Source organism: Oreochromis aureus, linkage group 23 (genome assembly GCF_013358895.1).
Source record: "Oreochromis aureus strain Israel breed Guangdong linkage group 23, ZZ_aureus, whole genome shotgun sequence".
Classification (NCBI taxonomy): domain Eukaryota; kingdom Metazoa; phylum Chordata; class Actinopteri; order Cichliformes; family Cichlidae; genus Oreochromis; species Oreochromis aureus.
In genome coordinates, this window is record NC_052963.1 from 27,599,136 (window position 1) to 27,624,396 (window position 25,261).

General features: G+C 38.9%; 2 protein-coding genes across 2 annotated transcripts; one reads left to right on the forward strand and one right to left on the reverse strand.

Moving 5' to 3' along the window:
- Positions 1-1,467: 1,467 nt before the first annotated feature.
- LOC120436165 lies at positions 1,468-17,713 on the reverse strand. Its single transcript, XM_039606629.1, has 15 exons — positions 17,624-17,713; positions 17,153-17,225; positions 16,190-16,273; positions 16,025-16,105; positions 14,651-14,695; positions 14,047-14,117; positions 12,671-12,750; positions 12,433-12,488; positions 10,212-10,426; positions 9,367-9,638; positions 7,139-7,252; positions 6,416-6,557; positions 5,231-5,320; positions 2,999-3,027; positions 1,468-2,485 (listed from the first exon to the last, which is right to left on the reverse strand). The coding sequence occupies exons 3-15, from the start codon at positions 16,222-16,224 to the stop codon at positions 2,207-2,209; spliced, it is 1,509 nt and encodes a 502-aa protein (XP_039462563.1). The 5' UTR covers positions 16,225-16,273; positions 17,153-17,225; positions 17,624-17,713; the 3' UTR covers positions 1,468-2,206.
- Positions 17,714-22,478: 4,765 nt separating this feature from the next.
- LOC120436291 lies at positions 22,479-24,381 on the forward strand. Its single transcript, XM_039607054.1, has 3 exons — positions 22,479-22,571; positions 23,675-23,758; positions 23,834-24,381. The coding sequence occupies exons 1-3, from the start codon at positions 22,529-22,531 to the stop codon at positions 24,379-24,381; spliced, it is 675 nt and encodes a 224-aa protein (XP_039462988.1). The 5' UTR covers positions 22,479-22,528.
- Positions 24,382-25,261: the final 880 nt, after the last annotated feature.

Genomic DNA, 25,261 nt, shown 5'->3' on the forward strand with positions numbered 1-25,261 from the left:
CAGCTGACATTAAATAAATTCTGAAACTGCTGGCTAAAGATAAACAGATTTAGTAAAATAATAATTCACCAGTAATGACACCTGGCTACATCAGAGGTCAGTAAAAAATAATTTCAGCAAACAAAATTACAAAGAAAGAATTTTTATCCTCAACTGAATCAAAGACAAAAGAAACCGTTAAATGTGGATTCTTCAGCAATTACGTCTCACTCTTCAAAGCCTCTTAGTACATGATTTAATAATTGATCAAGATATTAATTAATTTGATCTTACAGAAACCTGGTTACTGGCTAAAACGGGTCCTATCTATTTTTTAAAGATAGCTGCTAATTTGTCCAATATTCCTGTTTCTTCAGGAAAGCAGCAGTGGTGAGCAGGTTTATGTTTCAGTGTGTGATTACATAAATGAGATCTCTCATTTAAAATAAAAATACACATTAGCCTCTCATTTTGCTTCTTTAATAAATTGAACTGACTGAGAGAGTTTTGCGGGCACATGATGGGGTTTATTCATCTGTGTTAATTACAGGGACACAGTACTGTGACTATTTTCTCAGCACTGCGCACACAAACAAAACAAAGCAAATTTGACAGACAGATGTCACTGAGTGCACCTCTCTCTGCACACAGTAAAAATTAAGCAAAATTAAGAGCCAGAACACATTATCTTACCATCTGTCCAATAAATGCCTGAATGGGATTTAAACAAGTTGGGACCACAACATCAGCAGAGAGAGGTTCACTGGTCGCCTTTGTATATGCGGTTAATGCCATTGGCAACACAATTCCTCCACTGTTTGTGTTCCCACACATACATTATGCAGACCACTGTGTCAGAGATGGGCCAGTAGGAAGTATTGGTAGTGGAAATAAATCAGGATGGGTGCAAGAAACAGATTTCCTCATCTTTCTGAAGCACTTTGCAAACCACACCAAGGTAAGCCATGATAAAAAGTAATGCAATTGCGATGCTGGTGCACAACTACATTTTTTAGCTTCATTGTTATGTTCAAAAGTTGTTGCAAGAGTTGTAGGTTATAATGCCCACTGAGCCAATGAGGCCAAACTCAAGGATGACCAACCAAAATTAATCAAATATTTAGTTCCAGAAAATTCCATAATTTGTCTTTTTTTTTGGGGGGGGGGGGGGGATATGTTCAATAGCTAGATTTCTGCATTCTGTCACACACACACACACACACAGCTACATAAATGGCTCTAAGTGCATTCATGTGTTGAATAAAAAAGATTACATGTTAATGTTTTGTCAGTACCCTTATTTCATTGTGTTACATTTCACCTCAGGATATGTTACAACTAACCCAGACTATGGGGTTAATTGTAACATTTCACTCTTTGTGTTTGAGACTACACCATGCAATGGGTAATTGTGCTGCAGAGAAAATAGCTGCACTATTTAATAGCAGAGACATGTAAATACTTTGCATTACATTTTGAATCCAATACCTTAAAAGAGCTCCAATTTACAGACAGAAATGTCAAAAATGTTACAACTATCCCCGGTCTCCCCTACAGCAGGGGGTCACCAGCACGCTTCAAGCTGCACTCTTTACAACTTTAGAACTCGTTACAATTTGAGGACTTGGTGTAGTAGTTAGCATGCAAATAAGCTATTTTCAGTAAATCTGCTGTGCAGACTAATTCAAGTGTCAGTCTGTCTTGAGACACTGTTTACCCTAAAAAAATATATATATGAAAAGGGGGGAATAACATCATGCTAGGCTGATCGTCTGCCCCGCGATGATGCATTCTCTCACCAAGCTTGGTTTCCGTTTTTGTGTTTTGATTAAAGAATGTTAGCTACAGCTCACTGCTTGTCTGCAGGCTTTATTAAATGGAAAATTTCCACAATGATACTTACATATATGTCAAATATTTCCCATAGACCTGAAGCGTGTCAGATTAATGTTACAATATGGAATGTGGACTTAACTGCAGCTTCACACAGCCTGCAGCAAAAATAATAATAATAAAAAAATATTTTAAGTAAATTTTAATCATATTTTAACTCTCTTCTTTCATCATCCTAGTTTGAGTGCACCTCTCTTTACTGGTCTACACAGTTTTACCATGAGTCCAATAAAAGCTTGAATGGAATTTAATTGAACTGGGCGTAAATTTCTTTTGTTGCCAATATTAAACCCAGATTTTCTACTCAGGATTTGTTCAATATCTGATCTAAATGTCAGATTGATGTATCCACAGTTAAGAGTCTTAACTTTTCCACCAGGTCATTCCTGCTGATCTTCAATAAAACGCTCTCCATCACTTCTACAGCTCCACTTATCTCATACTTCTGCACCATGAGATCCACCATTGCATGCCGCTCTGCCTTCGTAAGCTTGTTCTCTTGGATGGGCTTGATGTTTTTCCACAGCTCAGACTTGAGGTGCCACTTAAAGGTGTCAAAGTCCCCATCATCTAAATCATTCAGCATCTCGAGGAGCTCAGTTGAAACTTTCAGCTAAAAATCAGAGTTTAGTGTTAGTTATTTTCCATGTTACTTTACTGTAATTATATTTAGTCAATATTATGTTGATGTAACTTTGTAACAGTTGAGGAGGGACTTCATCCCATCATCCACAAAAAGATGTTATTTGTAATTGATCCGTGTTGGCCTTTTCCAAATCTCCAGTATCTAGAGCAACGAGGAAGCATGTCACTCATCCTGGCTGCTCTTTGCCGCAGGAGTCCAGCTCCTCGACTCGTCCACTGATTAGCTTTCCCACTGTTCTGCAGTCTTGACCTGATTACTGGGTCTAATTCATGACCACTTTTGCAATAAAAACATTATTCCATCTATTATTTCCATCCACAGTAATTAATACTTTGAAGCATGGAAATATTCTTAGGTCAACAGATATGACGCTGCAAACACAGAAACAACAATAACGGGGGAGCCAGGGTAAAAACAGGCTGCAAATCAACATACAGAAGAGCAGCAACAGTGGGCAGGCTAACAGAGCTTAAGACTCACCTTTGGTGCGACATTCACATCTGGAGAACCTGAAATAAAAAAGGAAAAGACAATACAAATAAAAATTGACAAGTCCTGAAGTATATTTTTGTCTGCTGTAAAACTGAAAAGAGTCAAAATGGAATCATACAGACTTTTTTGGTTTGTGTTTTTGCTTTTTAAGTTTTGAATTGTGCAAATTTCTGGTAACAGGCAGTGGACCAAGAACAGTTTCACATCACACTTTCTGATGTGGTTTGTATGATTGGTATGTGTGGGCAGTGTTGGGAAGGTTACTTTTAAAATGTATTCCCCTACAGTTTACATAATACATGCCCCAAAGTGTATTTTGTAATGTATTCCATTACGTTAGTCAATGAGTCAATGTAACATATTCTGAATACCTTGGATTAATTAATATATTATCGTGCTTTTACAACTACATGGATGTCCTACTATGTACTATTGGTTCAGACTTGAATTTCAAACACTGTAACTCATAAAATGTTATTTGACATAATCAAGGTCCACTGATCACTGACCGCTGGTCATGACAATTAGCATGTTAATGATTATGAAACTAACCTCACGGTCAGTTACAGTCAAATATAAAACTGTGTTTTCAGTGTGACTGATCATAACAGATCATTACAGTCAACAGTTTTTTTTAGATATTGATAATAAAAACTGCAATGTAGTCACTGTATCCACCCTTTTATATTTAGAATTGATTGTAAATCGACTTATGGTAAATAAATTTAAAAAATAGCAAACTATGATATAACTGGGATTTCAATGATTTTAAAAAAGTTTAAAATAATGTAAATTAATCTGCTCTGATTTTATAAGTGTCAGTCAGCTGGTGCAGGTGCAGCAGGAGGGGAGTAGTCAGAGGGAAACCTGCAAACCTGATCCTGTGAGTTTTATTTTGTATTATCTCAGCTGCAGACTCATATTTGTTTAAGGATGAGAGAGTAAAGACTGAATATAAAAACAGAATTCAAACACAGGATTTGTCTACTGCTGTCAGGGACCTGGGTCTGAGGGACCCAGGGTCCATGAGCGGTGTGGACTCTTACTATGATTATTATTATTATTATATGTGTTTTAGCTGCTCTGTGCTGCTGTTCTGTTTCCACGTGGAAGGTATAGGCAGGTGTGTGTGTGTGTGTGTGTGTGTGTGTGTGTGTGTGTGGGTGGGTGCGGCTGTTTCCTGTAGGTTGGGTGACAGGCACCTGCAGCCCTGGTGGGTGTGGCCCTGCTAGGGGGCTGGCCACACCTGAAGAATATGCCACGCACCTGCCGCTGATCAGGCTCCTTGGGGAAGCTATTTAAGAGTGTGATGGAGCTCCCACCAGTGTGGGATGATTGAGTGAGACTCCATGTCAGTGTCTTGAGAGCAAAGTCTAAGTTAGTGTATACTCGCAGGGGTTGTGTGTCTTGACGGCTGTCTATTGTTTCCCCCCAGGAGGAGCATGGGAAGCCCGAGAGCAGGAAGCACTGGGAGTGCAGACACACGGAATTGGAGAGCACGAAGCAGTTGGGAAGAAGACACAGCACGGGAATCAGGGGAGAGCACGGGGTTTTTTTGTGTTAACTGTTTACATCACTGGAAATAAACACACATCATTAAGAGTCCTGCATCTGGGTCCTCATTCCCCACTTCCCACAGTCTGCCACACAGACTGTGACACATGCAGCTTGGATATGAGGTTAACAACTGCAGTGTAGGTGTCCTGTCTTAGGATCACACAAAAATGCTTATAGAATAATAACATTGTTGGAAAATTGTTTGCTGCAAACAAGAAAAAAGAAGAATAAATCAACGAATAATAAATAAAACTTCTTATATTTATTGTTCGTCTTTTGCACTGAAATAAAATGGAACCTCATGATCTCATCTCTATGCACACTGTACTGTATATAGGAGAGATCACAAAGTTTACTTTGACATTGAATAAAGTTACATCTAAAAATCAGGAAAACAAAAAGACTTTAGATGCAACTGAAGAACTTTCAACCCTGGTACTCTCCCATCAGGGGTCTTAGAAATCTTCCAGGAATGGTGATGTTACTTTCTGGAGAACTGATTGGTCAGTAAGCATTGATTTTATATCTGCTGACTTCTTATTTGAAACCAAACCTGCTCCGGAGCTGGTTAGGCTCACAAAACGAGTTACCGTGGATATTCACCCGGATAAGATGCAAACTACCTCCATAGTACAGAAAACCTATGGACAACCCTGAAGTTACCTGGATGAGGCAACATCCTGCTTTGCGGTACACTCTTCTGGTGAAGCGTCTGACAACTGCTACAGGAGACAGGTGGAGAAGGAGGCACAGCTGAAAGTGATTAACACAGGTGAAGACAATTAGGGTGGGTCTGATAAGAAGAGTGAACAAACATTAGTAGGGGTGAAGGGAGGAAGACAGGGCAAAAGACACACTGTGGAAAAGAGACAGATATTAAAGCATGTTGGCGCGGTGATTAGCACTGTTGTCTCACAGCCTGAGTTTGTTTCCACCACTTGGCCGAGGCCTTTCGGTGTGAAGTTTGCATGTTCTCCCCATGTTTGTGTGGGTTCTCTCCAGGGACTCCAGCTTCTCCCAACGTCCAAAGTCATAGTTAGTGAGGTTAGGTTAACTGGCAATACTTGATTAAATGCAGAGTTAGCGAATAAACACATAGTGAGGTGAGTAAATAAGAAAAGCTCAGTGCATCAGTGGATCTCTTAGTTACAGTGAAAACTAAAGGAGCTTTATCAAAAAGGAACGTTTTAAGCCTATTCTTAAAAGTAGGGAGTCCACACTGGGAACTGGTTCCACAGGACAGCAGATCATTTATAACTGTAACTAACACTGTACACTCATACGTTTTGAAACTCATCATATATAATTAGTTAGATACCTGTGTCAAATTAAACCCTTTTAGGTAATGATTTAATTATCACTACATTAATACGTAATCTAAATCAAAAATCTGCCTCCTGGTTACAACTCTGGATTGTCATGTCTTGGGGGTTTAATAAATTCTATGATAGATAGATTCCTATCAATGAGAGCTTCTCTACTCCAAGTGTAATAGATGCTGTCTCTCCTGATATCACCAGGCTTTCCCTAGAAAGTTTCCCAGATCATTTCTGGACACCACTAAGACAGCCAGGGATTTAAGGAGTGGCTCAATATGTTACTCCTGATCCAACTGGGCAGGGTACCAGAGGAAACTACATTTCAATATTGTTTTGGCAACATTAACACTGACTCAGTATTAATTTTAGTTCAATTGGTGTCGCTGAGTGGCCATCCTGCCACTCCAATCGTTCTGTCATTTCCATTTTGCATGAAGAGCCACAGAGAAATAAGAGGAATCTTCTTTTTATTTCTATAGTGTTGGATACTATGAGACAAAATGATGTTGCTGCAGGATGAAGCCTTTACCTGCCATATCAATGTCATGCTCCCAGACTTCTTCGTTGGTTTGGTCTTGAACTGTTACAGTGACTTCTTCTGTGTTTACATCAAAACGGATCTCAAACGTTGCATAGTAGTTTGGTCCAAACTCCATGTCAAATTCAGCTTTCTGAAAACAAGAATCAAGGTCAATGCCTTTATCCATGGCAGGTTTATTAAGCTTTAGCATGGTTACCATTCACAGTGGATCACCAGAGGACTCTATTTCAGTCATGGTTCCTACTCAGTATATGATTGTCCATTTTGAACAGGTGACAGTTCTACATGGTCCCTTACTCTGTTTGTGGGTTAATTAACTAATAGGCCAGTAAAATGTCTTCTAGTACTTGCATCAAATTTAGGTTAACACTAGAAAATGACTTTCATTCAGCATATCAGTCTACAGCAAAACGTTTTTGGAGTTTAAGGATGTCAGATTTTTTCAAGCACAGCAGTTTGATTCTTCTTGATGATTGATATATTTTGTCATGTTTAGCAGCTCAACCTACTGAGCTTTATGTTTTATTGCTAAAGAGAGAATTCTGTGTTCTCTCGTTTCTCTTTCTGTATCAGATGGGTATGAAAAACAAAGCTATCAAAATGCCTCCCATCTCTGTTTATATTTGATTCAACAGCCTCCAGGAAGAACTGCGATCCTGTTCTCTATAGTAGTACAGGTAGCATTAGTCATTTTTCTTGTACAATATTTACCTTGGGTTGGATTTTCCTGGCTGTTGGACAGAGAACAGTGTAAGTCTCATTTTTGACAAGTTTACAGTTGGAAGGCACCGGGATGTAAACAGAGTGTGGCTGCTGTGCTTTTACCTTAAGGAGACACCAGAACATTTTATTTAGAGGCTTAATTTTCAGTAGAGGCCAAGTGACACATCAGAAATTAGATCACTTTCAACATCACAAGAATAAAAGAACAAAAATAAAATATTTTTTATGTTTAAATGATTCCATTTGAAAGTTTCTGAGCTCTAATATGCAACCATAACCTTTGAAAATAAACAGCACTGTGAGTGTGCTCAGCAATAAAACTGAAAAGAATGGTCTCTTTCTTTATTTACTGACCTACGGATGCTCAGATTCCCCAAATTATTTCCTCACCATTTTGTACTGTTTTTGGTTTTTTTTTAATTTCATGTTAACCTATGGGGGAAGGTGGAGACACCAGGTTGCCTCCTCTGTCAGAAGAGAGGAACCTTGGAGCATATTCTAAGCTGCTGTCCAAAAGCCCTGTGCGAAGGGTGATCCCAGCAAAGGGCCATCAAGTTGGCCACCAACGCAGCAGACGTGGCGTCGAGGTGGTTGTGGATCAAAAGAAGAGAGGCGTGGCATGTAGGGTAGAGCTACCTGGACACAAGCTGGGGCTTGATCAACCCTAGCTGGGTGACCTGGGAGAAGGGGCCTGATTGTTGAAAGACCCGGAACCACTTATGACCCCAGGTTACATCACTGATGATGTGTCCAGGGACACCAGGCAGTGTATCTAAAACAACTAGGGTTTTTAAAAAAAAAATAATTTTCAGTTTTGCATTTCATTACAATTTTACATCTCATAATGGTGTATGCACACAAAGTACATTTTAGTGATTAATATAAATACTAAATAGAGTTTAGTACAAAATTTTCTTGCAAGTTTGAAATGCACAAACATCTCAACCATTCTGTTGAGTATGGATTATTTTGTGCCTCTATTCTGAGCGCACGTGAATAATTTTTGCAAATACAAATGCTCCATTTTGAGAAGAAAATTATTTTGAGCAAAGGAAAGTTTAATTTGAGTGAACAAAATTCTTTGCTGCGTACAAGAAATGTATTTCAGTGTTTACTATTATCCATAAGCACACACAATAACAGCCCCTTCCGGTCAGTTGTTGGCGTTTGCTCTTGCTCTTGATCTGCTCTGTGTGCTCACAGACATCTGCAGACCTACTCTCAGTGTGTCGCTCCCGCTCTCAACATCTCTGCTCCCTGCACACTCAACTCTTTCTGTACATTGTTATAAATGTGCCACAAAACCAACCAATCACAGACTTGGATGCAAAAATTGATTGGCTGTTTTGGTTGTAGCTAAATTCATTTTTGGTTAGTATGATTAATTATTTTATTTTAAAATATATAATTTTTAAGACCATTGATGGTTTAATTTTTGTTTAAACCAAACCACTCCACTGGATTTAACTACACTTTGGACAGTGTTCCTGGAATGCAGTAGCTAGCGAGCTGATTGGAGACCAAAACAGCCAATCAGAATTGTTGCATCCAAGTCTGTGACTGGGCGAGAGGGACTGTTATTGTATGTGTTATGGATAATAGCAAACACTGAAATACATTTCTTGAACGCAGCAATGAATTTTTTTTTCACTCACAATAATTTCCAACTCAAAATGCAAAATTTGTACTTGCAAAAATTATTTGTGTGTGCTCAGAATAGAGGCACAAAAATAACACCATAGTCAGGGGCTTCTATTCCAGTCAAATATTTGCTTGAACAACGCTCTCCTAGTGGATGCCAATTGTAACATCACAATCTCAAGGTATACTGGAGTAGACGGCTCCCAAAATCATCATGTATGAAGAAGAGCCAGAAGACAAATGAAATGTGAACATGTGAACAGCATAAAACAAAGTGCAGCTGAATACAGAAAGCTCTGTGATACTCGTCATCTCCAGCTGGCGTTGGGGGTTTTGCTCAGCCACCTAACATAACGAAAGCTTAGCTGTGTTCAACTTCCTTCATGCACCTCAGAAAAAAAAAGAAGGTAAACAGACTGGTTTTTATATCGCACTTTTAACTTGACACACAAAGCACTTTATACACCTTACCTCATTCATACCCATTAATAAAAGCACTTTTGTTTTGACATTATATTTAGCTTCCACTAAAAGTATTGAAAGCGATGAAGATATAGCATTTGATCCAACTTTACCTCGTGCAGAGGGACGTTGCATGGCAGGAGAAAAACATCAAGGTTTTGTGTCTGTGCTCCCATCGGTGTTGCTCTGACAAACAGTAAAACTTGGCCCTTAATTGGATTCTTTATGGTCAAAAACCTCTTTATGAAATCCCAGATAAGCCCAAAGGCAGAGAGGTGAGAGACTTCTACAATCACATGAGTATCTGTGATCTTCAGTGGCTGTAGGACGCTAAATCCATCATCGGAGAAGTTGATGACAGACAGTGAGTCATCAGAGAGCACAGCTGTGAAAACAGAGACAGTTTTTGTCACTTGCTCAAATCCAATTCTCAGGAAATGGTTAAGCACAACTGTCTATAATTTGAACAATAATCTCAGTTGGATAATTTTATTCTACAAAAAATACAAACCCAGATCTCCAGTACGGAGCCCCACAAGGGACACTGGAGGAAAAAAAAAAATGAAGATGAACTCGCAAAGGTTTTGCCCCTTGCGGGGCTCCATACTCTAGAGTTACAAAACATCTCAAATGTTTAGACATTTTACTGTTTCATGAAAAAGATTAGCTCATTTTCAATTTGATGTCAACGGCACATGTCAAAAGGTTTAGAAAAGTACACGGTTCTTAAAAAGAAACAGCTGGAGCACCATGTAGTTAACCAGGTTAACTGACAACAGGTCTGTATTAAAAGAGCTTCTTAAAGAGACTGAGTTTTTAATTGTGGAACAATTTCAGAATAAGCACTGCTGTAGCAGTGTTTTGTTGTTTTTTTCTGTTCCCAAGTCTGCAACCATGACCTTTGAAAATAAAAGCTCTTCAGAGTAGAACTTTGCAGTCAGTACAGTAATTTGCTCACCTTCATCTGTTTCACAGTGTGGGAAGTGGAGTTGACGAATTGCATCCTCACAGCCCTTTATCTCAAACAGCGGTCCTGCTGCTGTCTTGCCAATTGATTGGAGGATACTCTGATCCCACTGGATAATCCTGTACAGAACTTCCACCTCCTGAGTCATGTCAAACACCAGTCCAGTCAGAGAACACTGGAAGAGACCCGAACCAGGACACTTGAATCTGTGGGGAAAAAGAAATGAAGAAAGAAGAGGGAAACAGATGCATGGAAGTAAAATAAAGTCCATACTGTAGCACACAGTCAGTAGATGTTCTATCTACTGTTGCTGCACAGGCTATTTGAATAAATCAATGCAACTTTAGAGGTTTAGATATTAGATATTTCTAGATATTAGTGCTGGGCAGCATTTAAATTTTTTAATAGTGATTAATCGCATGATTCTTTGTGATTAACTGCATTGTCAATGCAACATTCAATAATGAATTCAAAAGTAGTATATTATGAACTTATTATACCGTATTTTCTGGACTATAAGGTGCACTTAAAATGCTTAAATTTTCACAAAAATCGACAGTGCAGCTTGTAATCCGGTGCGCCTTATGTATGAATTCTGGTTGTGCTTACTGACCTCGAACCGATTTTATGTGGTACACAGCGCTCAAAAATCTGTCAAAAACTGTTACAAAGCCGCACTGCTTGATGGATTGTCGGAACATTACAGCTACTGTAGTCAGGAGCCTCGCGGAGTAATCTGGGTCCAAAAATCCATCCGCTTCAGGTCCCAAAGTCAAATCAACACTGCGGCGTCACTGAGAGTTAAAAACTGTCCAAATTCTTTCATCTTTAATAAAATGATCAGCGTTGCTGCTTTACCATCCTGAAGCAGTGCAGCTGTGCACCATTGGTACACAGTCACAGGCACTGTTTCAGGCCATCTCTGAAGTTGGCATCCCGAAAGAGGACCTGACTGACCAGGGCACATTGTTGGTGTCTCGCACACTAAAACAGCTGTACAAATTACTGGGCATTAAATCTGTTTGGACCAGCATCTACCACCCTCAGACTGAGCGGATGGTGGAGCAGCTGAAAAAGACTTTGAAATCTGTGATGTGTAAGTTTATTCACAAGAATCAGTGCTATTGCGATTACTAGTTAGACTCTCTGTTGTTTGCAGTGCAGGAGGTGGAACCTTGGGAACCTTTAAATTACTGTTCAGCAGAAAGCTGCAAGGGGTGTTGGACCTGATTTAAGAAAAGAGACTGGGAGGATGATCCAAGCCAAGCAAAAAATGAAATTCAGTACATTTGTAACTGGACTGCACAGCTACACACTTTGGGGAGGTTATCACGAGAAAATGTGTCCCAAGCCCAGAAATGGCAACTTGTCACAGTGTAATCATGCCTTCAATATTTAAGATAACCTTTAACCTTTATTAGTCCCACACGTGGGAAATTTGTTGATATGATGCTCAAGAACAACTTCGTGGCCTCACACTAACACAGGTTAGCAGAAGATCTGGCATAGACTCATTGAGAGCACTGGTCTTATATGCAGGCGAGCCATTTGCCAACAGGTGCAGATGGTGATTGGAATGAGCGTATTCAGCCTGCAGTTTGTAGATATCCACTTTGCTATGGCGTATGTTAGCTTGTCCTGCTGTCTTGCTATACTGCTCCCACATGCTGCATCTAACATAGTCTTTCGAAAACTCCCGCCATTGCTTGTTTGGGTGGGTGGTTTCCTGGCATCAATAGTGTGTAAAGGATTAAAGTGATATTTCAGGCTTGAAGCACTCCGGCGATAAGAAAACTCAACCTTGCAGTGCTTACAAATGCTGTCTACAACACCGCTGTCTGGAACAGTTTTAGAATGAAAATGTCCATGTAAAAGAGCTGTATCTTTTTTCTGGCTACTGCTCCTTTCACCACCTTTTACTTCTCATTAATTGAGAATTTTAAATTTTAATTTTATACTCTAAAGGTGTTTTACACTACATCTCATGGGACTGGTCATGAATCCCTCATTAAAAAAAGCCAAGAACCCCCAGCAGATAACTGTGGGGTCCGGAGAGACTATCTCACCATTTGGACACAAGCTGAAACCTGATGAGCTCCAGCAATGTCATATAGCATGAAAGTAGTATTTTTAAGTATTGTACTTAATTTAGAAAACTATTACTTGTAGTTGTCAAAATAATGTGATAGAAAGTTTTATGCAGAATGATTACCTGTAGGAAATGATTCCAGATTCAGTTTCCACTTCAGGTTCAAAGATGGATGTAAGCTGGAACATAAAATCCCAATAAAATACACTGATGTTTTGGTGGTAATGTAACAAAACATGGAAAAGTTCAAAGTGTGTGAATGCTTCTGCAGTCTTGGATTCAGAACAATAAAAATTCTGAAACCAAGATTTGAAGATTCACTCTGTTACAGCAGATATTTAAGCAATTTGATTTAAGGTACCTGCTGAGTCCTGAAATCTTTGTGGACCATCAGCTCAGAGAAGCTTCGATTTCCTCTCCTCAACATGGCCTCTGAGTCACCTAATACAAGAATATGAAGAACCTATTATCATATATTCACTGGAATTCGCTCACTAAAGTTAAAGCATATTCGGGATCTAAATTGGATCAATATTTTGATACCAGGTTCATTGTTTGATCACGATTGTTTCAGAGTCAGAATAATTTTCTGTATAGTCATATAGCTGTGCCAGTGCCTGAGGGGATGCTGAAGTGGACTGTGGCAGAGAAATGTGATTTATTCATTTACCTGTATAGTTCTTGATCGTGCACCCTTCTTATGAATATTTCAGAGTTGCAAGTATGGCGATTGTAGTGTGATATGGACTTTAGGGTGTTTTTGTTCTCCTCATGGTAATTAATCACAAAACTTTCCTATGTGTAATTTGGCCCAATTTCTTGTAGTGCAGACTTTGTATAGTCTTTACCAGTTTATTATTACTTTCATGTGATGTTTATATTAGGTGCAGAACCAGTGGCTAGCTTAATTACTTTGTCTGTGGAGGCGCGAACACCATGTCTATCCTGCTATTGACCTGTGTGCCCACTAGATGGCTCTATTGGATTATATTTGAATAGAGCAAGCCCATAATGCAGGTCTGTCAAACTCATTTCACACCATGGGCAGCATACAAGCTACTTTGACCTTAATTGGGCCAGACCAGTGAAACGACATGAGAAACGTGTAAAATTCTAGAAAGAGTTCTGGTAATTAGTGAAGGTAAATTCGATTCTTTTTACCGAATCGAGTTTGAATGAGTCACTCACCAAAGTAAATCGGGTTTTTTGAGTCATTTGAGTCACTGAGTCAGTTGACCAGAGAGTGCAAAAAATGTACATTTTCACTCAAACTTAATTTGTTTCTCTTTTCATGTAAATCCTGCTGCTAAGATGAGTGATTGAAAAAGAAAAACAACTATTTTTATAGAGCAAAAAAGAAAAAGAAAGATTTCTAAACAGTCATGTAATGTCAAGTCTCGTCGAGTTGTTATTTGTCTAGTTTAAGATCATTAGCCTTAGTTTGTCTTTGTTTCTTTCATTAAGTATTGCTGTATTTTATTTTTAGTTTGTCCTATTTTTAGTAGAATCCTCTGTTCGGGTCCAGCCCCTGCCTGCCACACAGCTCACCGTGACAGTATATTATATTTCATTACAATTCATCACCTTCACTGAAAAACTCACATTTCATTAAAAACTCACATTCCTATGTATGCTATTGTTTTGGTACTGTACAAATCCTGGATCATTAATTAATTAGACTGAATTGTCATCTACATGCATTATAGCTAAGGTGTGTAGGTGTGTGTGTCCTCTTACCTCTCCTGTCTGGGGGAATATTGGAGCGTCGTGCATTAGAATGTGTGACTAAGCTAAGCCTTTCTGTATGGCTGTCATCAAGAAGACACACACAAAAGGTCCATTAAGATTAGAGACATCCTGTAGTGCTGCTTATGTTTTTTGAGACAATAAACATCATGGCTGACATCAAACATTAACCACTGCCATCCAATCCTAACAAGAAAGGTTGTTTGACAGTACAAGAAGAAACAACAGAAATACAATATCAGTATAGTGACAGCTCATGTTTTTACTACTTACATACTCTCATGGTTATTTCATTTGTCACGTTACTTATTATTTTATGTTAATGCTATAGCTTTGGAAACATCACACTTAGAGCACATTTGTAGCTTTCATATTACTTGGATTGATCATTTTTAAACGTAGTGAATCTTTTTGTGTGTATCTCACTGCTGACAGACATCATCCTGCTGCTGAAGTTTGCTGGTGGCACAGCAGTGGTGGTTCATCACATTAGTGGTGTTATAGATGAAATGTGAGGAGATTTTAAACTTGGACTAACAACAGTCTGGAAAAAAAACATTTTGTTCTCATTTCTTTTCACACTGGTTTAAATTACCTTGTGTCAATTGATCCATATAGTGACCCTATGCTTCCGCGCCCCCTGGTAAAAATAAACACAATAAATAATGTTTACAACAAAGTAAAACAGCTGACATCCCTGATCATTACAAAGTACTAACACAGACTAGAATACTTTTTACATCGTACATGCTTCCCTGATCTCATATATTATTAGAAAACACTGCATTGCATTTCCATTGGTGCCCAGTTATACACAAATCCATCAGTTAAACTGCAGGAATGTCTTAAAGACAAATAACTGAATTTAATTTCCTTCTCCTAAATGTTCTCTAAATTAGAATATAAAATATGATTTTTCATACTTGGGCCTAAAATAAAATCTTAATCTTAACATGGTGTCTAATGAGATGCTTGCTCTGGATGGCATTACGTTAGTAACACTGTGAGGAATCTTAGAGTATGACGTGTCCTTCAGTGTGCGTATTAAACAAATATGTGGGACTGCTTCTTATAATTTCATTAATATTTAATATTACTATAATTAGAAACATCTCATCTCAGGGTGAAGCTATGAAACTACTTCTAGCCTGGACTGCTGTCATTCCTTATTATCAGGATGTCCTAAAGACTCAGTGAAAAACCTTCAGTTGATCCGAAATGCAGCAGAAAGAGTACTGACAGGGACTAACAGGAGAGAGCATATTTCTCCCATATTCTTTAGTAGCTTCCTGTTAAATCCCAAGTATAAAGTCAAATATTGCAACAGGACAACACACCGTTCATATGCCATCACAATCATAATAATGCTTCCCTCCTCCATCCAGTAAACCTGGAACACCTGAGTGGAAGTTCCTCCCTACTGGAGTCCTACAGACACTCAGCCTCTTCACTACAGAAACACCTCCCACAACATCCATTCTTTACACTCTGACTGCTGTGTTTGTGGAAACACTCGAACACACACCGCTTCACATATGAACATAGAAATGTGTGTGAAAAAGAGCTGAGCTGACATTAAACATGATGGAGGATTTTTCACAAACACTGAGTCACCAACAACATTTGCACACACATTATCTTTTGTTCTTTTTAGATTGTAAAGGTCTTGATGTCGGTACAGCCTGAGGGTCGCTGAAATCAAAGGTACGAGAGAGAAATAAAACCCTTATTTAAATGCATATTTTTGTAAAATTCAATTATTTAAAAAAAATTAAATAATTGAATAAAGCCTAAGAGAAAATTAAAAAAAAAAAGTAAGACAAAAATGTCAGACTTGGTGGACCAAATAAAAGCAAAAAAATTCATATCACTGACAAGAGTCTATCCTCTAAAATACAATAATTATATAATAACTAATATAATAATAAATCAGATACAACATTAAGAAAAAAAATACATCACCCAGTACCTGCGAATGGGTACTAAGGCCTCATAGTCAGGTACAGGTTGAACCCTCACTCTACGTCTATCTGGATGTCCACGTTGGTTCCTGTTAACAATGATGGAGCAGTGATGTGAGTGCTGAGCTGTGAAATGTTGAAGAGTCATGCACAGTTAGAGCTGGTCATCTCACATTAGAGCGTCCTGTCTTCCCACACACTGACCCATGCTGCTGACTTCACATCCACATCAGCTCAAACACACTTTCTACCTTCACCTGCAGAGGAAACACAAATCATTCATGTGCACATCAACTGAAATCCTCCTTTCCATCATGTGTGCTGTCCAAATATCAGCAGCTTCTTTTCTGCTTCATTTCACTGTCAGCTGAATGCAGTCAGACAGCAGTGTGAGGCAGAGGAAGCTGAAACGCTGCAGTGAGAAGAAGAAAGTAACGGGTTTGCTTTTCAAACAAACAGAAAAACATGAATAAAACCTTCAAATTGTCTATGTATGTTAATCAGTTCTTTAAACCGGACATGCCATCTAATTGGTGGCAAGAGTACGGAAGAGGATTAGGGCCACTGGAAAAAAAAAAAAAAAGTGGGTACGTCTTTTTTTTCTTTTTTTTTCTTTTTTTCCTGAATTCTGAGAAAAAAGTCAGAATTCTGACTTTTTTCTCAGAATTCTGGAAAAAAGAAAAAAAACGTGCCCAATTTTTTTTTTTTTTTTTTTTTTTTTTTCCTAGTGGCCCTAATCCTCTTCCGTACAAGAGAGTGGACAGAACAGCTGGACAGGTTTTTACCATGAACTATGGAGAAACATTACATTACAGACAATGTGAGAGCACAAGGAGGTGAGAATAATGAGGAAGTGAGGAAGGAACCAGTGATGTCACACAAGTCACACTAGAATGGTGGCACAGGAGCTCCAATGATTTTACAATCATAGGGAAAATCCGACAACACAATCCTGGAATTTCAACGAATATTTAGTTAGAAACTATAATAATTATCAAGAAGGATCTCAGGTCCACTATACTTGAGACAGAGATGTGGTTCAGTGTAAAACAACAGTTTATTGAGAGATATTTAAAATATCACATGAAAAGAATCAATTAATCAATTGTACATGTAAATTCACAGCTGTATCTTACCAGAGGGTGAATGGGATGCCAGATGAGGACATGTACAGAAAAATCACCAACTCGATGTAACACAGAAGCAAATCTACATATCAAACATTCAGAAACCAAATGTACAAACACAAAACAAATTAATAATTTTATAATACTATTCTAAATTATTATACATACCACTGCTCTAAGTTCATAATTCAGTACATTATGATGCTTCCATATATTTCACATGGGGCTCAAAGGCTTTTCTAAAAACCTGAACAAGAGTGTTGCAGACAGATCAAACGAGAAGGCAAAACAAGGCAAAAAATGCAAAGCAGCACTTCTGTAAATGCAGCACAGAGAAGCAGTAGCGATTCTGCTGTAAAGCTTTCAAACCACCCACTCAGGCCCAGACTTCCTGTAATGCATAGTAGAAAAAGCTTTTACAGTAAAAAGATGATTGTAAAAGAACTTATGCTGAGATGGTGACAAATCAAAGTTACATACCGATCAAACTGAGTCGCCCAATGTGCAAGCTACGTGGCCAATAGGAGGCTTCTGCAGCAACAATCTGTAAACACACGGGAAGCTCGAAACAAATGTTCCAGGACTGAGTTGAGTTGGTGAAGCACAGATGTTTAAAAACACTGCTCGGAAGCTTGGTTCAAAATACCAGGTCACATGACCACGACTGAACGAGGTTTTCGTTCCCCAGTTTAAACAGGTGGTGTACCTGCTGCTTCCGGACACTGCACCACAGTCATTTGTAATTACTGAATTAGTGTTTTTGATATTAACACTTCTAATTATTACACACGTGGATTTAAAACAGTTTTCAGCTCTGACTCCATTTGCTCTGTAGTTTTTTTTCACTTTTAAGATAAAATGTCATTTCATTCACTGTAACCTGTTACTCGCATAGTGTGCAGTCATAAAGAATATTTTACTGTTAAAAGAAATATTAGAAAAACACATCCATTAAATACAGCTTCTGAACAGTTTTCATGGCAAACAAGTTTTTTTGTTTTCATTTTCTTTTATTCCCACTGATGCTTCAGCTGAGAATATCTCATAGACAACACAAGCAGCTTCACTATGACTCAAACTCCAGACTCACAGTAAACAAACATCACACAGTGTTTTCATTTGACTATATATATATATATATATATATTTTTTAATTCATTAAAATTAATGACACAGACATCTAGAAAACTTAAAAATCAACTGAGCTGAAAAAACATCTGTAAACCTGTGTGGTTATTACAGCCTGTTCTCTGTATGTTTGACTTTATAAATGGATTTAATGTGACTATCATGAATGTTAACAGAGGGAGGATTTTGCTGAAGCACACTGATCACTACAGTCACAGCTTGTTGTCTTTAACAGTCCCAATATTTTTCTTACCATGTTTTAGAATTTCTCTAAAAAATCCTAATTACTGACAGTCTGATGTAATTAGTAGTTTAGTTTGGAGTTTTGTTTGTCTGCGTCATTGTTTCACAGAACAGCGTCTTCAAGTTGTACTGAAGGCGCTGTTCCAAATTGGCGAGCATGTATCACTGTGGAGATGGTTTCAGTGTCACGGCTGCCTTGGCAGACGTGTGGAGTGGAGAGAAATAGGACCCCAAATGCAGACATTGACAACGAATATAACTGTGAACGCGCTTTTATTGGCTGCGGGGACAGAAAACAAACAAAAGTAGAACGTGAATAAAACCTAAACTAAATAAAACTTAACTGGGCGCACCTACAAATATAATACAAAGGAACAAAAACCTGAACCTAGAAACCTGGAACTGAAACATAAAAACCTGAGACAGGGAACACAAAACACAATGAACATGGGAAATGTCATGGGTGATACACAGACAAACCAGCAAACAAACAGGGGAAGACACAGGGCTTAAATACACTGAGGGATAACGAGGGAATGAGACACAGGAGGAGAGCACAGCTGGGAGTAATCAAACATGAGACCAAGGGGAAGTAAATGGAAAACATTAACAAAGACAACAAACACATGACTGACAGAGGGAACATGGATCACCGGAAGAGCACAGAAACCAAGAGACTATAAATTCTAAATAATAATGAAAGCAAAGACGATTAATAATTCAAAACACAAAACACTGGGTCACCAACCCAGGACCGTGACGTTAAGATTGTTTCGAGGCCTCAACACGATTCCAGCACAAATGCTTCAGTGTTTCACGAAACCTCACTTTGCCCATCACTATTGTTTACTGCCAAGTAAAATAATTAAACATATGCCACAAAAACATACAAGCAATCAATGGGAGGCTTCAGAGGACATAATCCACAGGTGATCTGATCCACAGTGACGTGTGCGTGACTCCTACCTGTAACAGCTAGTGAAGTCAGGTGCTGCACAAATTATGCTTGTGCCAAGTGTAAAGTTTGCTGGAGGGATGATTATGGTGTGGGGTTGTTTTTCAGCCGTTTGCAGGATACCAAAACATTTTGGACAATTTCATGTTCACAACTTTGTGGGGACAATGTTGGGATGCCCCCTTCCTGTTCCAACATGACTGCACACCAGTGCACAAAGTAAGGTCCATAATGACATGGATGAATGAGTTTGGTGTGGAAAAACTTGACTGGCCTGCACAGAGTCCTGACCTCAACCCCATAGAGCACCTTTGGGATGAGCAGAGAGCCGAGACTGTGAGCCAGGGCTTCTCATCCAACATTAAAATTCCCATAAACACTCATAAATCTTTTGGAAAGTCTTCCATTAAGAGTTGAACCTGTTATAGCCACAAAGGGTGGGCAAACATTATATTAAACCCTATGGATTAAGAATGGAGTGTTACTCAAGTTCATATGTGTATGAAGCCAACTGGGTGAATAATTTAAGTAATATAATGATACTCTGTGAGTATTGAGGTGTTATTGTATTGTATTTTTCTCGTGAGCGCTTACTTTATCATTCAGATTGAAAGAACCCCGAAGATAATCTGTGATCTGGGCTGGTTAATTCAGCCAGGCTACATTATGATGATACTTAATGCAATCTTTTCACCAGCAGATGGGGATAAATCACCATCAATCAATCCTCTATTCTTATTTTTCTTATAATGTAAATAGTGTATCTACCTTATCTGAAGGATAACAAGAACACAAGGTTAGAACAATGTTTGTTTGTTTGTTTGTTTTACCTGTTTGACCAGTTTAAAACCACACAGAAGCTTCAGTGTTGATCAGTAGCAGTCTTATCTGTCAGCTGCAGGGGCTGACGGGATGTTTGAGGATCTGTTAGAAACCACGTGGTACTTGTGTGATTTTATAAGTCATCCTTGTTTGGCCTCAGCTGCATTGGAGCTCTACTTCTCTCCTGGTTCACCAAAGAAACTATCACTGCACACAATGCTTTTCCTCCAAGCTGCTGCTCTGTGCTGTCTGTGTTCAGGTGAGTGATTTTATTCAAACAACAGTCCACCATCTGTAACAAACACTGCCATACTAACCTGTCTGTGTCTCCACAGTGATGGTTACTATGGCTGAAGAGCTGATACAGAGTGATTTAACTCTGACCAGGAGAGCTGGTGAAAGTGTCTCCTTCAGCTGTGGGGGAACTGACCAGTGCAGCAGTCCCATTGTAGACTGGTACCAGAAGAAAGATACAAGAGATTCATTCAGAATGCTTCTTTCTATCAGCACGAAAAATGGTGCAATTACTAAAGGCTACAACCACCCCGAGGAAGAAGACTTCTCAGCTGTAAAGAAACAGGACGGCTGGGAGTTGGAGATAAAGAAAGTTAAAGACGTTCATTCAGCCACCTACTACTGCTGTTGCTCTAAAAGTTCTCACAGTGACAAATGATCCCTGCAGGCTGAACAAAAACCATCAGAGCAAAAGCAAGAAACCACAACCCACATTCACATATTTCACCTCCATCTCAGTCTGAGACACAAGAACAGAGTTACAGAAATTTCAGCATTTAAATCACACAAATCGAAGTATTTATATCAGCAAACAGTGAAATGACTATTTGTAATGAAGGCTGAGAGCTCAGTGGGAAGTTTTCTAGTCTAGTATGTTTGCACTAAATAAAAGTGGTTTACATTCTAATTGCTTATTATCTTAACAGAAAGGAAGAAAAAGAAACAAAGTGTTGATGTTTTTAATGATAAGATTTCAAAGTTACACATTTCAGAACTCCTGAAATCACCTCAAATTAAATCAATCACCTCTAATAATCCACAGAGAGATCAGCAGAAGAGAGATCACTAATGCAGGAAAGATTATCCATATGTGTGAAGAACACAAAAAGCGGGGCTGAAACATGTTATTGTGTTGTTATAGTGTGAAGAAATGTTTTCTATGACACCGTTTTTCAGACTTTCACACTGATGATTATTCTTCTTCACACCTCAGATTCAGTGGAAAAATTTCAAGACTGCATCACTTGTTAATCAGCAGCTGTATGATCTTCAGCTGCAGGGTGGTTTGAGGACCCGTTTGAAATCACGTGAGCCTCGTCACATGATTTCAAACAGTATCTTATTAATACTTGTTTGGCCTCTGCTCTGTCACAGTGCCAGTGTGAGGGTGTCATGAATATTGATGTTTCACAGCTGGTCCACCAGGGGGCACTCTGCAACCTCCCTGTTTGCTCTAAGTTCGATGGAACAACCAGAACAAACGGTTTATGCAAGTAAAGTTGGGCAGAGCACAAACGTGTAATCCACAATCTGTTGTGACAATTAAGAAGGATTAAGGATAGATAAATATCTAAATATGAAAAAAGATCCAGGAAATATTTTTATGTTTTATGTGAAAAACATAACTGGTTTTCAAATACTGGCGTCAGTTACATACTTCAGTGTAAATGTTAAAACCTTTTATCAGTGTCTTAAAAAGTAATTATACACTATGAAGAATATTGATCTCCAAACACTGAAGTCTGCAGTTTTGTTATTCCACTCAGCTGGATCATCAAACACAAGAATCAGAAGTATGAGCAATGGAAACTGAACTAATGAATTGAAAGGGAAAATCCATCCATCTTCCACTTATGTGATTTAGGAAAAAGGAAATATTTCAAAGCTAAAATCTAAGATCAGGATCTTTGTGGAATTCTAATTCATTGCATCTCTAAAATAGCAGAATAAGTCACAAGGTTGTATCTCTTCTCAGAAACTATAAAATAAAGACGATAGGTTAGAACAGCAAATAAATGCCTCTACAGGAAAACATTTAAATGTTCCTTTAAACTATAAGATGGTTTCAGCTGTCAGTCAGCACCACCCTTACACGTGGAGGTTGTAAGGCTGTTAGAAACCACGTGGTACTTGTAAGATCTCATAACTTGCCATTGTTCTGCATCAGCCTAACAGAGCACCACTTCTCTCCAGGTTCAGGAGAGAAACCATCACTGCACACGATGCTTTTCCTCCCAGCTGCTGCTCTGTGCTGTCTGTGTTCAGGTGAGTGATTTTATTCAAACAACAGTCCACCATCTGTAACAAACACTGCCATACTAACCTGTCTGTGTCTCTACCACAGTGATTACTGTGGCTGAAGAGCTGATACAGAGTGATTTAACTCTGACCAGGAGAGCTGGAGAAAGTGTCTCCTTCAGCTGTGGGGGAACTGACCAGTGCAGCAGTAACACTGTGTACTGGTACCAGAAGAAAGACACAAGAGATTCATTCAGAATGCTTCTTTCTATTGATATAAGCAGCGGTGCAATAAATCGAGGCTATAACCACCCTCAGCAGAACGATTTCTCAGCAGTGAATAATCAGGGCAGCTGGGCTTTGGAGCTAAAAACAGTTAAAGACGTTCATTCAGCCATCTACTACTGCTCTTGTTACAAAAGTACTCACAGTGTGAAATCATCCCTGCAGGCTGAACAAAAACCATCAGAGGAAAAGCAAGAAACCACAGCTCCATCTCAGTCTGAGAGACAAGAGTTAGAGAAAATTTCAGTACTTTAAATCATAAATCGAAATGTTCATAGCGTCAAAGGGTAAAATTAATACTTGTAATTAAAGTTGACAGCTAACTGGGAGTACTGGGAGTACACAATAAAGGTGGAAAAGAAAGAAAAAATGTCACAGACCAGTTGTATGGGAGGTTTTTCCTCCTGAACGTTAAAAGTTGATATGTATCATATCATGGAGTTGTATGTTGATGATACTATTGTTTCCACACATGGTCGAAAATATTTCAGACTACATCAAGTCCATTTATGTTCCTCAGTCTGTGTCTGTGGGAACAAATATTTTTAGTTTTGAAGTCATCATAGTTTTAAGACATTTTGTTGACTGACTTCATAGAAAGTCAAGAAAAGATACGACTGAAATAATAAATAAATTCCACTCTATATTTGAAGGTTAATGTTTTGCAAACCTCAGTCTCAGTGGAAAACTGCAACACACGCCTCAGCTGTCACTCAGCAGCAGCACTGACAGCTGCAGCAGTTAATGGGAGGTTTTAGGAGTTGTTAGAAACACGTGGTCCTCGTCTGATCATATAAACTGTCCTTGTTTGGCCTCGTTTCTATCAAAGCATCACTTCTCCTGAGATTCACCAGAGGAAACGTCACTGAACACAACGGTTCACACAATGCTTTTCCTCCCAGCTGCTGCTCTGTGTTGTCTGTGTTTAGGTGAGTTTAAGCCCACCAAAAACTACATGTTAGAAACACCATCAAACTGACATTTTTCTCTCTGTGTCTTTGCAGCGCTGGTTACCATGGCTGCAGAGCTGATGCAGAAAGATTTAACTTTGACTGCGACACCTGGCAAAAAAGTCTCCTTCAGCTGTGGAACTGCCCAGTGCAGTGGCAGCTATGTGCACTGGTACCAGAAGAAAGACGATGATAAGTTCAGAGTGATTCTTCATATTAACGTACGCACTGGTGAAGTCGACAGTGACTACAACCATGCTCAGAAAAAAGATTTCTCAGCTGTGAAAAACGAGAACAGCTGTGAGTTGGAGATAAATGCAGTTAGCCTCGTTCATTCAGCCATCTACTACTGCTGCTGTGCTCAAAGCTCTCACAGTGACAAAAGATCCCTGCAGACTGAACAAAAACCATCAAAGGAACAGCAGCAGACCACAGACCAGGTTCACACACACACTGACACAGGCATCACCTTTAAAACCATAACAACTAGTTTGTATTCTATTTATATAAGAAGTAAAAATAATCAAGACCAAAATAAATTCAGAGGAGAAGTGTCTATATTTTGTTGGGAAGCAATATTCCTCTACGAGAACAGCAACTGAGGGAAAATCAAAACACCACAACACAGTGATCACAGCTTCAGAAACCAGAAAGCACATGGTTTTGAAAAAAAACAAAGAAGTGAAAAACTACTTTGATTGTCCAACTCTTATTTCTGTAACCTTGCACATCTGCACAGAGCATACAGGTTGGTTTCTTTTCCTTTACAGTCATTGCTGTCATGTGCTGGTTCCTCCATGAGGACTCATCATAATAATCATGCTTATATTTGCAGGCAGTTAAACTACAAAACATGCAGCAAGTTTCTATTTTGTCTGTGGAGTTTTTGTTTTGTTTTGTTTTTTTGTGTCTCTGCCGTGTTTATAATCTTGAACAAACGGTAGAAACCGTTTAGCTGGACAGATATTTGTTCTTAGAAGCCAGAGGACGACCGAAGTGCATACTGATATTGTAACACTTGTTGGCTGTTGCCAGGTCCCAAAACACACTCAGATGGGTCGGCTGGTGCAGTTAAAGTGACTTATTTGCACAGTTTTATCTTTGCAGACCGTTCATTGATTCCAGCTGCTTAGTACAGCGTCAGCTCTTGTGCCTCTCCTCCTCAGATCCCAGTGCGTTACTGAAATAAAGGAGGCAGGATTAGACAATCGCTGTCAGCTGTATCCACCAGGCTCTCCTGACACTGCCCCTGAACTCTTGTGCAGCTGAGCCACAGACTACATCCTGCCACAGCAAATAAATCCTGTTACAGTGCTACTCCATCAAAACATTGTTTAAGTTTAATTCTGGAAAACTGCCAACCTGCTGTTTGGACAAGAAGAAACTTGTGAAACAAAGGTCAGCTCAGGTAGCTCATCATCTGGAGGCAGAAGTTATGCAGAATATTCAGCTTCATGCAGTTTTTACAACATTAATTCATCT